This window comes from Babylonia areolata, chromosome 9 (assembly GCF_041734735.1).
Source record: "Babylonia areolata isolate BAREFJ2019XMU chromosome 9, ASM4173473v1, whole genome shotgun sequence".
NCBI classification, from domain to species: domain Eukaryota; kingdom Metazoa; phylum Mollusca; class Gastropoda; order Neogastropoda; family Buccinidae; genus Babylonia; species Babylonia areolata.
The window spans coordinates 26,868,237-26,883,210 of NC_134884.1; the positions used below are offsets into that span (position 1 = coordinate 26,868,237).

Consider the following 14,974-nt stretch of genomic DNA (forward strand, 5'->3'; position numbering starts at 1 on the left):
CACCATTTTGACAAGGATATATTCAGTGAATGTGTGCATGAATGTACTCGTATGTACAACACGAGCCAACAAATATTAACGCACAAAAAACCCAACTAAAACAACTGTGTGATAAATGTGCTCAGATAAATACAACACAAGCCTACACATATTTATCATCTATTTTAATGATATAAAAAATCACCACAGAGCATACAATGTGTGAAAATAAGTGCAGACACAATGCAGTCCACCAAATGAGATATGTCCAGGATTTCCAACAACCACAACATTTACAGATCAACTGTATGATGGCTAGGTACCAGTGTGCTAAGAATTAATAGCCTGACTAAATACTGAAAATAACCCAAACACATACACTATCAGCTGTGAGAATGAACTCCCAGAAAAGGATTTGATTCTCAAGAGTCCAGGCTCAGTGAGATTATGCATACTAATAAAATCGAGCCACATAATTAATCTCTTACTTGGAATCGATCCATACAGACCTTTCTAACACAGGTATCCTTGAGTTGCTGCACATTATCCTGCACTAGCCATGATCATGCACCAGCTATTCCTGAGCAGTTTTTATTGTTAAGCATATTCGTAATGTTTTTGCTCATATAAAATAGACAAAAATGACATTTTCCAATACCCCTTCTTACCAGATACTTTTTGGTTTACCTTTTTTTTTATAATGAAATATATTGGCATATACGCAAAATGCATCCAGCCACAGAAAAAAAATATTGAGCTGCATACATCTTGAAGCCTGATGAAGTCATGAGAATGGTGCAAGGAAAACAATTTTTGTCTGGCTATCTAACTGACAGTTTCAGGTTCTCAATGAGGCGTCGCTACCTTTGGACAAATTTATATATACTACACATCTGCTGGGCAGATGCCTGACAGCAGCATGACCCAACGCGCTTAGGCCTTGAGTGCATGCTTATATATTTGTGCACCTATCAAAGTGGATTACGTTTTTCATAATTTGGCCAGAGGACAACACTCTTGTTGCCATGGGTTCTTTTTCTAATTTCAGTGCGCCAAGTGCGTGCTGCATGCAGGATCTGTTTATTGTCTCATCCGACATCCGAGACGCTTAGTTTGATTTTACAGACAAACTTGGGAGAAAGGGCAAGAGCTTGATTCAAACCCACACCCTCACAGACTCTCTGTATTGGCAGCTGAGTGTCTTCATCATTCTGCCATCTTTGTCCTTAAATGACACAACTACCGGTAATGCAAAGATGAATGATAATTTTTTTTTTTTTTAAACTCTTGCAGTCTGGTGTCATAATCCTCACATCTATCAGAAAAAAAATGTGGTAGGTTCAAAGGCCATCACTCATGCATTTGGTAGCAAACACTGCATGTTGTGACTTGGCAGCAGTGCATGTTCTCTGGTGTGTGGCCTCCTGGCAACAGTAACAATAGTTACGTGTGGACTGCCAGCACTGAGACTGCGGCAAACCCAGTAATAGCTGTGTTTGGGGGACTCAGCATGAGCGTCATGGGAGTAATGCCACTGAAATGATGCAGATGATGGCGTAGCCAAAAATAAAATTAAAAAATCACCAAGTTCCTTATGGAAGACCTGAAGAAAAGTGGATCTCTCTGGAGATGATTAGAAGAACAGGAACATCCAATGTAACACTGGAGATGCCAACAGTCGTTCACAGCCAGAGGAACAGTGAATTTATATTCACTGTGTTGAGGGCTCGGCATAGGAAGGCGAGAGTGCAATCCTCCTCTTCTGCCACTTTTATAAACCTTCCCCGACCGAAGTCATGTACCCATTTGCACCTGGAGTGAGGAAAATCAGGAGTAAAATGCCTTTCCCAAGGAGACAACATCACATGATCAGGCCTAACCCTGTTCACTGGTGAACACCTAACTGATTCTGCCACAGCATCCCCTCTCTCTCATGGATTTTCATTTTCTACCAACCGAGCTGGATCCTTTGACACAAACATGTCAACATCACTCCTTGGAATGAGCTGGTAGAAGAGTTTAACTAAGATGCTGAGATGGTGAGAATAAAGATGGATTTGCAAGAGATCTCCCTTGGATACAAAAGGATCCCATAGAAAAACAATTTTAAAAAATTTGTATACATACACAAAGATATCTTTGATAATGTCTTTCATGTAATCCATTTTGGTCCTCTCAGCTGTCTGATTTCAAGTCACTCCACCTACCCATTTGATCTTGTCTGTTGTGCAGAAATACCAACTATAAGTAACAGCACACATCTGGCACAAAAAGACAAAATATTTAATCCTGCAACACACCATATTAACATAGTGTGTTACCAACCTGATATAACTACATGAAAAATCATATTTAATCTGCAAAACGGACGGTTTCAGTTAAAAACATGAAGAATCATACTTTATGTGAGTTTCAGTTGCAAAATATTCGATCCACTTTACACCGCATAAACTTAGTGTGATACCAGTTTGATAAAATGACATGAAAATACATACTTTATCTGCAAAACTGACAGTTTCAGTTACATCAGTCAAGGATAACCACTTGCAGAGCAAACTGCTTCTGAACATTTCCTTCGGAACTCTGTAGAACAGACTGAAGATTGACACACGAAAATAACACTTTAATGTTTTGCCGATCTTTTTCTGACAGTTTCACTACTTTGATCAAAAGTCTGTTTGTTAACTGAACCAGCACACACACAAACAGGAATCCCTGCCATCTATCAATGCAGTGAACATGACATGATGAACACATTTCAGCCACCTGATTCACAATGTCCACTCACAGCAAGAAAGAACTAAAGTTTTCATTTTGTTTTGTGCATGAACATTTAATTAAGAGAGGGGTGGCAGGTGCAGTGGCTTAATGGTTACAGTGCTGGATTCTTTCTTTCCAACAACTTTCCTGAGATTGATCCCCTGGTTTTGGTGCACCTTGTGGGTTAATAAGGGTGAATATTTTTTCCAATCTCCCCATTATTATTGTCCCCTGTGCAGACCTGCTAGTGTCTGAACTCCCTTTGTGTGTATACGCTTACAGAAGATTAAAAACACATGTTAAAAATCCTGTAATCCATGTCAGGATTCGCTGGGTTATGAAACAAGAGTACACCCAGCGTGCACATCTGAAAACGGAGTATGGCTGTCTATACAGTGGGGTAAAAACAGTCATACACAGGAAAGCCAACATAATTAAATGTGGGAGTTGCATGCAGCCCATGAACATGGAAGAAGAAGAGGGGGATGTGGTTATGGGAGAATATGGCAAGGGCTCATAATCCACCAAGATCTTACTGGCGTCCTGGGTCAATGTCGTATGAATGAGAGGGCCAACAGCAAAACTGCTTTTTCAAGTCAGCAACCCCAGGGAAGAAATGTGACTAATCAAACATTTACCACATCACACTACAAATACAGCTATTTATTCTTTTTTTCTTTTCTTTTTTTTATATTTAAAGTAACTTCTACCATGTCATTGTATGAGCAAAATGGCCATTGAATTGTTCACACTGTTTCTTGTATGGAAGACAAAGTAATCTGATCAGATTTCTAATACAAAAAAACAAACAAAAAAACAAAAAACAAAAAAACACAAAAAAAAACCCCAACAAATTGGACACACAGTAACTACTTTCACAAAACAGAAATTGGGCACAAAATGCATTTGTAAGAGGGAAAACTGGACAAGCATGGCACCATGATAATAATGAAGTTGAGCTCCTTATGTCTTGTCTTTTTTTCTGCCTGTAACACTTGCATACAGATTCCTAATGAACCCTCCCTGCAATAATCTACTGACAATTCTTGGAATCTTGGAAGATTTAATTTTTGAAAATCAGTTATACCCTACAAACGTATGATGATAAGTGCTCCCAACCCTTGTTTCTCTTTTTGTCCAAAGACATTGTAGTCTCATGGACATCACTGACAACTGACATGTACTCATTTTGTTCTTTTAGCGTACCTTTTGTTTTACAACGACTGCAGGTTGGCTGTTCACACGTTGTGGGCAGTGAACAGTGAATGAACAGTTCCTAGTCACTTTGTCAATGTACTGTTTCACTGAAGATAAAAACCATGGCACTGATCTTTTTCTTCTTTTCCCTGAGGATGTTAGTTTTTCTCTCCTGGATTCAAAATGTCGTGACAACAGGGTTTGGAAGTTGCATTTTATCATCAAAGTAGTTCATACAGTTTTCAAAAAAATGTTTTTTTAAACCCACAAAGACTGAACAGTATTGTTTCACATGTTTGATAGTAAAAAAAACAACAAAACCCAACAACCCAACAACAACATATCAGTAACAGTGTAAGTATCAAATTATATATTCCTAAAAGAACAAAGCCTCCAGAGTAGCTTATCATTCATTCTTTCCAAAAATTATGTTTTCTATCTTGACAGCTCTCACCGGTAAAACCATCTAAATGCTTTCAAACAAAAGTTGACAGCTTTGCATTTCCACTTCTCTCTCTCTCTTTTTTTTTTTTTTTTTGCTTAGGTAAAGTATATTACTCTGACAATAAAAAAAAGAAAAGAAAAATATAATGAAAAATGAACTTTATATGAAACAAAAATCGACAATTTCTTCCTCTCCCGAGATTATCAACATTTCCAAAAACATTACATCAAAGAAATGATGATATCAAAAACTAAAACAACAACATCAACAAAAATCAAAAAAAAAACAAAGAGTTAATACTGAATCAGGGAATGAAGAAGTTTGTCCACTTTGTCTCGACCCTTCAGGTCAGTCAGTTCGATGACGACCAGGCACTCTGCCACTTCTGCACTGACCTTGCCCATCAGCTCCACAGCAGCTTTCATGGTACCTGCAAACACACGCACAACACACGTCCACTCACTTATTTATCTATCTTATCACTGTTTTCATGTCATTGTCTATTATAGGTCTACTCACTTATTCATCTATCATAGTTTTCATGTCATCATTCATTATGTTGTCCACTCACTTATCTATTTATTTTATCATTGCTTTCGTGTCATTGCTTATTATATTGTTCATTGTTGTTCATATACTGGTCCACTACCTATCTATTCTATCATCGTTTTTTTGCTGTCATTGTTTAGTATACTGTTCATTCTTGTTCATATACTGGTCCACTCACTTATTAGTTATCTTATTATTGTTTTTTGATGTCATTGTTTATTATGTTGTTCATCGGGGTTTTTTTTATATACTGGTACACTCACTTATAGACCTATTTTATCATTGTTTTTTTATGTCATTGTTTATTGTGTTCTTCTTTTTTGTTCAAGTACTGGTCCACTCTTTTTATTATTTTTTTTTTTTCATGTCACTGTTTATTAAATCATTTGCTCTTGTTCAAATACTGCCCGAACTCGAGCCCTTTCCCACGACTGCCAGAAATGGAGACCAAGCCAGGTTACGGGAACAGAGACAGTTGGTGACATGTTCAGCAGTGCAGTGCACACCCCAACGACCAAGCCAGGTTACGGAGACAAGAGACAGTGACAGCGACAGGAGGCAGTTGGTGACATGTTCAGCAGTGCAGTGCACGACCCAATGACCAAGCCAGGTTACAGGACCAGAGACAGTTGGTGACATGTTCAGCAGTGCAGTGCATGACCCAACGACCAAGCCAGGTTACAGAGACAAGAGACAGTGACGGTGTTCAGCAGTGCAGTGCACATTCCAACGACCAAGCCAGGTTATGGAGACCAGAGACAGTGACAGTGACAGGAGACAGTTGGTGACATGTTCAGCAGTGCAGTGCACACCCCAACGACCAAGCCAGGTTACGGAGACAAGAGACAGTGACAGCGACAGGAGGCAGTTGGTGACATGTTCAGCAGTGCAGTGCACGACCCAATGACCAAGCCAGGTTACGAAGACAAGAGACAGTGACGGTGTTCAGCAGCGCAGTGCACATTCCAACGACCAAGCCAGGTTATGGAGACCAGAGACAGTGACAGTGATAGGAGACAGTTGGTGACACGTTCAGCAGTGCAGTGCATGACCCAACAACCAAGCCAGGTTACGGAACCAGAGACAGTTGGTGACACGTTCAGCAGTGCAGTGCATGACCCAACGACCAAGCCAGGTTACGGAACCAGAGACAGTTGGTGACATGTTCAGCAGTGCAGTGCATGACCCAACGACCAAGCCAGGTTATGGGAACAGAGACAGTGACAGTGACAGGAGACAGTTGGTGACATGTTCAGCAGTGCAGTGCACACCCCAATGACCAAGCCAGGTTACGGAGACAAGAGACAGTGACAGTGACAGGAGACAGCTGGTGACATGTTCAGCAGTGCAGTGCACACCCCAACAGCCATGCCAGGTTACGGAGACCAGAGACAGTGACAGTGACTGTTCGTTATAGCCCAGCCGACCATGCAACACTGTCAGAATTGATTGCGTTGAACCTGATAAACACACACACACACACACACACAGCTACTACTATTAGTACTACACACACACACACACACACACACACACACACACACACACACACATCTATAAAAGAAAATTGGGGCACAAACACAACCATATCCATGCACAAGAACTCAGGACACTAATGCCTCTGAAGTTGACCCTTTCACTTTCATTTCTGCCAGTGTATTAAAAAAAACAACAACAAACAAACAAACAAAAAACAGAAAGAAAGAAATTTACCCAAACTATATCTGTAACACAAACAATTATACATAACAGGCTCACAACCTCCCCCCCTCCCCAAACCAAAACAAACAAAAAAATGCCATTGGGCAACTCACATGTTGTGGGTAAAACTTTGCAATTATAATGTGCAGAAAAAGGCCAGAACCCCCCACCCCCCCATGCCCCCCACAAAAACATCAATGCTTTCTAGAAGAAAATATAATAGAAGAATGGACCAGCAAAGCATAAGGCATGAAAAAGAAAAAGTGATAGAATGAAAAGGGAAAGGCCACAAAATTATATTGAAAGAGTCCCTGGTGCAACCACTCAGCATGACCACATGTCCATTCACACATTAATCTTTACAGATCACACCTGAAATTCCAGTCACACAGTTATCCTTTAACCAGTTACACTATTACCTTTTACAGACTACACCTAAAACTTCAGCCAAACAATCATCTTTTGCAGATCATATCTGAAATTCCACTCACACAATTATCACTGCACTAATTACAGATCATATCTGAAACTTCTGTTACACAATTACCTTTTCAGATCATGACAAAAACTTCAGCTACACAATTATCTTTTGCAGATTATACATAAATTCCACCCACACAATTACACAATTATCTTTACAGATCAGACCTGAAATTCCATGCATACAATTATCTTTATATTAATAATAGATCATACATGAAACTTCAGTCACACTATAATATCTTTTGGAGATGATACCTGAAATTCCACTCATATGATCATATTTACAGATCATACCATAAACCTTAGTCACACTATTATCTTTTACAAACCTTACCTAAAACAAACACCAGAACTACCAAAACAAACACAACAAATATCTTGGTAAACATAATCATATTTGTATGCACAATCTCATTCACTCTGACATTAACATTATCAGATATCCATCTTTGGGTTCACTTTTTTTTTCTTTTTTTTTTTTTTTACCAGCTGTATTTTTGGAGTTTTCATACTGATTGACTGACTGTCTGTCTGTCTGTCCGTCTGTCTGTCTGTCTGCCTGTTGGTCGGATGGTCTGTCGGTCTGTATTTCTTATATCCACAATCCAGAAACAAATTTGAAAAATAAAAATAAAATAAAAAGAAGAAAAAAAGCTTATTTGTTTGTATGTTTCTTCATTTTCATCTTTTGTATCTAATGAACACACAGACTCAGTTCAGCCTATGCCTTTTGTTGGCAATCGTAGATTTGCATCTACAGCTGTGTGTGTGGATGTTACAGTAATGTGGATGCAGTCTGCTTAATCAAGAAGTTAAAGTAAATCAGGACTGTCAAAATTCTTTGTATCTTCTTCTGCATGAGAATGTTTTTATCCAGTCATATAGGCATCCATATTGTGTTTAGGGGGGGGATGCTTGCTGGTATGTTCATTTTTCTACAACCCACCAAATGCTGTGGGATCTTTTAGTTTAATATGGATATCTTAATCTTGTGCATGTGTATACACACACTCTAGGGGGATTAAGGCACCAGCAGATCTGACACACATGTTGACCTGGAAGATCAACAACAAAAACAAAATCTCCACCCTTAACAAACTAGGAACAGACACCAAGATCCAACTCCAGAGCTCAGATTGAAAATCTCTAACTATTTGGCTGTCCCACTTGTCATCTTTGTACAAAGACAGTGGTCACATATGTGTGTATATCACTTTGTGGCAACACCTAAATAAATAAGCAACTCACCTCCTGTGGCTAGCAAATCATCCACAATCAATACACACTGTCCTGGTTTTATCGCCTCTTTCTGAACCTCAAACTTGTCCTGCAGCAAAAGAAACCAGTACTGTGCATGAGGGGTAACAGATACCACTGGTAATAATAATATAAAGAATAGAAATAAAAGTTCTAAAAAAAAAGATAATAATAACAATAAAATAAAAATAATAACAATGGACATCTGTATGGCGCTTTTTTTTTTTCTTTTACCAGAAATACTGCTTGAAGCATTTTACATTTCGTACCCCCACCCCTCCTCCCCAACCATATCCCCCCCCCCCCCCCCCCACCACCTGCCCTTCCCCCCATACACCCCCACCATCCCCAACAGAAGCACGTACCAGAATACACTCACTCAACATTGAAAACCACCAGCCCACCCATGACGCCCACATACCTGCAACACACACACACACATGCATGGACACTCACAAGCACCCTGGAACAAACAAATGGCGAACGGCTTCCCCACAACAAAACACGCATTGAGAATCAGACCACACCAACACAAGCACTGAAGAGACCATGCATCTGGCAGGTTCAATCCAACTAATGGATTATATCATATACATGCTAGTAAGGAAAAATAGAAAGAGTAAACACATCACGAATCACAGTTTTGGTAGGTTTCCAGGGCACTATTGCTGGAGGGACACAGTGATGGTCTTCACTACTGGGAGGACCCTCACTCAGTCTGCTTCCGCAAAAATATCCGCAACTGTCATCATTGAGAGGCTTAGTACTGGTAGCTGCAAGGTGCCCTGCTCGGGCTGAATCGCAACAGGCACTGCTGAGCATCACCAAAACGACCCAACAGCAGTTCAGGGTCTCCAAATATTGATATATGGATAGCTATCCCATTAAACTGCCATGCTGGAACTGTGGCAGATGAACCGACTAATGTTGTGCTGCAGGGTCATGTTATGATTTTTGCAGACTGATGTCAAGACAACTATCACTTTCAATTTCCAAATTTATAAAGATGACAAATGTCTCTTAGAGTTAGAGAGATCATAAATTTGAAATCAAAGTAAGTAGTTCAGCTTCATAATTCTACATTTGGAAAGTATACAGATGTAAGAGATGGCTTGGTTGTTACCCTTTCATTATATTCAGAGGCAATTTTAATTTTATAGATTATTTTGTTGTGTTATGAACATGTGAATGCATACATGGGCTGGCTGAAGAGATGATGAGATGGAGTCACAAAGTGACTCTGTGGTTGATTTGTAATGTTTTTCCCCCTCTGTTAGTGTACTGGGCAAAGTCAGGAAAGAAAAGACAAAGACAAACACACAACAAGAACATCACTATCATCATTGGAAATCAATGTCCAGCTGGATGTACTGTCTTGTATATATTGTCTTGTATCATATTGTGTCATGTCATGTCATACTGTACTGCACTGCAATGCATTGTCTTGTTTTGTCTAGTCTTGTCTAGTTTTGGTCACCATCACTAATCATCATTATTCATCCACAACAGCAGCAATACTGAATGCATGCACATATTTCACACTATGAGCTGCCAAATACAAATCTCACACACTTGCCAGTTACAGCCACACACACATCAATATTGATTCATGAGCCAACATAATTATGTACCTAACATCAGCAAGCAGACTGTGCATGATCCTGACAGTATTGACAGCTTACCAGGTGGACAAACATGTAGGGAGACAGATCAGAAGACATCTGTTGGCTTCTCAATCTAGTTTATGGGCATCAGTTGACTTCCCAATTTATGGATTTTAGTTGGCTTCTCAGTACAGATGCATATTGTTGGCTTCTCCATTTACACAGCTAGAAAGGCCAAACTGTAAGGCACTTGAGTTCTGGAGTTAGAAACAGATTGTTTGAGTCAATGAAGAAAACTTGACAAACAAGCAAATGAACACATTTCAAATCATAATTAAGAAGGCTTTCTTCATCTGTCACTGCATTGTACCTGCTGTTATATACATATCTTAAGCGCATGTTGTAATGTTTTCATTTGATTAAGATGGCTGACAACAGACTGTTGTATGAGTGAGCCATAAATTCAGTGGATAAGAAAGATATGATGTAGTGCACCCACTGAAATGGACATTTTTTTTTTTTAATCTGCATGATTTATCTATTATTAATGTTAATGCAAATGTGCAGAGTAAACACTGATGTTATGTGTATTTTCACATGTTTTGCACATGTTTAAAATTACTTTCTCTCTCTTATCTTTTATGTTTTGCTGTAAAGTGCAATAAACCTGCTTCCAAACATACATTGTACGGGTACTGCAATCATCAAGAACCTCCTCCCCCAACCCAATTCAAAATAAAAGAAAGAAATTGTTATCATTATTGATTACATAATAACAATAATCATAATCATAATGATTATACTACTACTCTTACCCATCTACTACTGCCGCTACTACTACTACTACTAGCAAATACAATAATGTCAAGAAGAGGAATTATCTTTATTATTTCTGATAATAATTGTATTACTTCTACTACTACTACTACTACCGCCACTACTACTACTACCACCACTACTACCACTACTACTGCATGTAGAAAACCTTCCTCAGACAGCTCAGCACTTTCTCATTCACCCACGACGCTCTGCATGTATCGTATGCCTGCTGCCTTCCACTCACTTTCCCGTACTCCAGAGAGTACTCCACACTGCAGCACTCCCCAGGAAGCTTCCCTGCTTTCCTGACGGGAACAAACGCCACTTTCAGCCGCTGGGCCATGATGGGGCCAAAGAGGAAGCCTCGAGACTCCAGCCCCACGATGACCTCCACCTTGGGGGTCAACTTCTCCACATGCTCACACAACAGCTCAATCAACAGGTTGAAAACTTCGCTGTCTCTTAGCACAGGGAAAATGTCTCTGCAAACAGAATTAAAACCATCAAAGAAAGAAATAAATAAATAACTGAATGAAAATGCACTCAAATCAATCAATCAATAATCAAACTAAAACAAAATAACTATTAACCTACCTTTTCAAACAACAAAGGACAATCTCTCTTAAATTAATCATCAATTAATCAATAAGCTGAATAACATAACAAATAAATAACACATAATGCTTGAGCACGAGCAAAAATTTCTCTAAGTCAATTAATCAATCAAAGGATGTCTATGCCTGATGCTTTTTGTATATATAGTCTTTACTGATATAAAACATTCATAGCAGAAGTCATCTGCATCTGAAAAACGTATCATTTCATGGCTTTTCTTCACAAGAGAATTCAGAATAAATACCTGTATTGTAAATAAAGATAGATTAAAAAATACAAACAGCAATACAACACATAAAACACAGAAAAGAATTACTCACACTCCTGCTCTGAACTAACCAATCAGATAAAAAAAAGAAAAAGTTTGTAAATGAAAGAGAGACTACAGAACTCTAAACGTTTTTATTCAAGGATTAAGATTTTAGGCACAGCCTGTTCTTCCAGTCTGTCCTTGACAAAGAATGAGAGAGGGTGTGAAGGAAAAGGTGAGAGACTGAGAAAGGCAACAACCAGACAAATGTGTGTGTGTGTGTGTGTGCGCACGGGCATGGATTTATGCAAAAATGTGTGTGGATGCATATGTGCACAAGTGCATGTGCAAAGTGCATGTGAGCGAAGTGCATGTGCACACGTGTGTGTGTGTGTGCGCGCGCGCACGCATATGCACACGTGTGTGTGTGTGTGCGCGCGCGCACGCATATGTGTGTAAGGGGGGATGTAGATGTGGATGTGGGTGTGTTTTGTGCACTTTATATTTGGGTTCAAATTTCTGTGTCCAACTATACCTCCAAATATTCCTTTTACCCTAGTAGTAGTACACCTGGTAATAAGACATGCTCTCTTTTGTTAGATTCTGTATCAAGCAAAACAGACACAGTTAAAAATGCAACAAATTACATGACTCATAAATAAATTATCTAAAAACTGATGATCTCAGTTTTTTTGTTTTTTTTTAAGAAGAAAAAAAATCAGTTATGTACACTCCCACATAGATTATACTTTGCAGATTACCATCTTTAAAAAAAAAAAAAAATCAATAATAAATAAAGAAAGAGAGAAAAAAAGATTCTTTAAGTTAACCCTTTGACAGCTAAACCTTGATGAAATGAGATGAGTGTGGCATGAGTCTGAAGGCAGTTATGACTTCTTGTGTACAGTTTATCAATGGTGCAACTGATTTTTCTCAATAAAAGCATAAATGCAGTCATAAGAGGAGGAAGTCTAAATTATATAGTGGTGACTGACAAACTGACCTGTAAGCTCTGTTTTATAAATCTCAGTGAGGTAACAGCCCTTCATTGATAAGTATACTCAGCAACAGCAGTCAAGGGGTTAACGAATGCCTGGTGACAATCTGCTGCAGTGCCAAATGTTGCACACATACCTCATATATTATGTATGTTCTATATACGTTGGGTTACGCTGCTGGTCAGGCATCTGTTTGGCAGATGTGGTGTAGCATATATGGATTTGTCCGAAAGCAGTGACACCTCCTTGAGCTACTGATACTGATACTGATATAACAGAATAATGATCAATGGAAAAACACTGTATTAAAACATCAATTTAAGCAGTCATCAACTGACACAGCTGTGGTCAGAATTACTGTTTGTATTATTGTGGTTGCTGATATATATACACAAATGCATGTTGAATGCTCTCTACCTCTAATGGTCTCTCCCAATGCACACATATACTGCACAGACTTCTTTCACTGAGTGTCTGTAGACAGTGTCTGTATGGTCTATCCACACACCAGAGGTGTAACAAACACAAGGAAATTGTATTTCAACTATTACCAATAATTTCTGGTCAGAAAAAAAAATCAAATGCTATATATAGAGACAGTTCATCAGTGAGAATAATCATGAAAAGAATTATAAACATAAGGGGTCGGTAGTCCCAGTAACATATGCAGTTTTCAAAAAACACACACACACACAAACACACACACATGCATGCACACATTCACATGCACACACATACACATGGGAACACACACACACACACACACACACACACACACATGAGTGGTGTGCACACATACAATGATACATAGTTACATTCTCTACTGCAGGTCTTCTCCCCATCATCTTCTGTCCCCTGTATTTCCCAGTATTTTTCTCTCCTCTTGCACTTTCCCCATCTCTCTCCCCTCCTTCAGCCCTTGGAATTTATTCTCTACCTCCCATTCCCTCTCTCAATCTGTCTTATACACACGCTGAGTTCTCTGTAGTGTGTGTGTGTGTGTGTGTGTGTGTGTGTGTGTGTGTGTTGGTTTGTCATTAACACCTATTTACTCAGTGAGTTTAGATGGAGGGGGGGAGGTGTACAGGAGTTTGTGGATGTATATATCAGTATAATATATATGAGTGTGTGTGTGTCTGTGTGTGTGTCAGACAGACAGAGATAGCGCTAGACAAAGAAAGGAAGACTAACATACAGATCGAGACTGGCAGGTAAGGGAAGAGACAGGGGACTAAGGGTAAATTCGGCGTGTAGTAAAAACAACGACGCGTGCTCTGCACTGTGCCACTATATTTTCTGGCTGTGACACTTGTCTTATTTTGTGTGTATGCCAGGCCTTCATAAGGTGGTCGTAATAAACAGTGGGTCTCTTGCATTGCAGTACTGTAACCTCGTAACAATGATGTGTGATTCAAAAAGGATCAACCACACCTTATTCCTTGTTTAGTGTTGTTGCAAGTCTTATTCACAAAAACAAGTTTTGACAGAAAAATCAGTTCACGTGGGCAAGTTGCAGAGAAAAGTCAAAGAATGAAAAGATCTTACCTGAAGAGAATCCCAGGCTTTGGGAAGTCCTGATGACTCGAAATCAGCTTTTTCACTTTGTTCAATCGGTCTGTCATGTCGACACAATCAACGTTATCGTTTATTGTCGTCGCGCACCGAAGTCACCGTGAGCACTGCGACACATGGATCTGGGTGCGGCTGCTCTCGTGTCGACAATATTGGCCACAGTCCACAGTTGCAGATAAGGACAAAATATTTACCATCAAGTCCAGTTCGGTCGTTGTTGATGATGATATTCTTGTTTTGTGTTGTGTGTTGTCGGTTTTGATTTTATCTTTAAACAGGAGATGTGGTATAGAATATTTGGATAAGTTTGCACACTTCCGGCGGCACCTCCTTAAAACTGAAACTGAAATCAGTAATCATAAAATTTGACAGTCACAGTGTCTCACGACACTAAAGAAGAAGAAGAGTTTTTCTTTTCTTTTTTCTTTTTCTTTTTTTTTTCTCTTCCATCATTCCATCATAATTTTCCTCCTTTCTTTTTGCTGTTTTTCTTTGTTTGTATTTTCTTTTCTCATATTCATTTTCTCATTTTCAAGAACTTCACCAACCGGTCAAGTTCCCGGGCCATGCACACCGTGTGGACTGTGAGGAAAATCGGAATAAAGTGCCTTTCCCAAGGACACAACAGTATGCCGAAACGGGGCCTCGAGCTCTGATCACTGGATCCTTCAGAGGGCCGTTCTCTAACCGATTCTGCAACAGCGCTTCACCTTAGCTATAACCATGGAACAAATCATTATTTCCT

At 39.2% G+C, this 14,974-nt stretch overlaps 1 protein-coding gene across 1 annotated transcript; it reads right to left on the bottom strand.

Moving 5' to 3' along the window:
• Nucleotides 1–147: 147 nt before the first annotated feature.
• Nucleotides 148–14,364, bottom strand: LOC143286170 (adenine phosphoribosyltransferase-like). The gene is made up of 4 exons (XM_076593786.1): nt 14,203–14,364; nt 11,039–11,276; nt 8,363–8,441; nt 148–4,811 (listed from the first exon to the last, which is right to left on the bottom strand). Exons 1-4 carry the CDS (start codon nt 14,277–14,279, stop codon nt 4,675–4,677), a joined length of 531 nt encoding a protein of 176 aa, XP_076449901.1. The 5' UTR covers nt 14,280–14,364; the 3' UTR covers nt 148–4,674.
• Nucleotides 14,365–14,974: the final 610 nt, after the last annotated feature.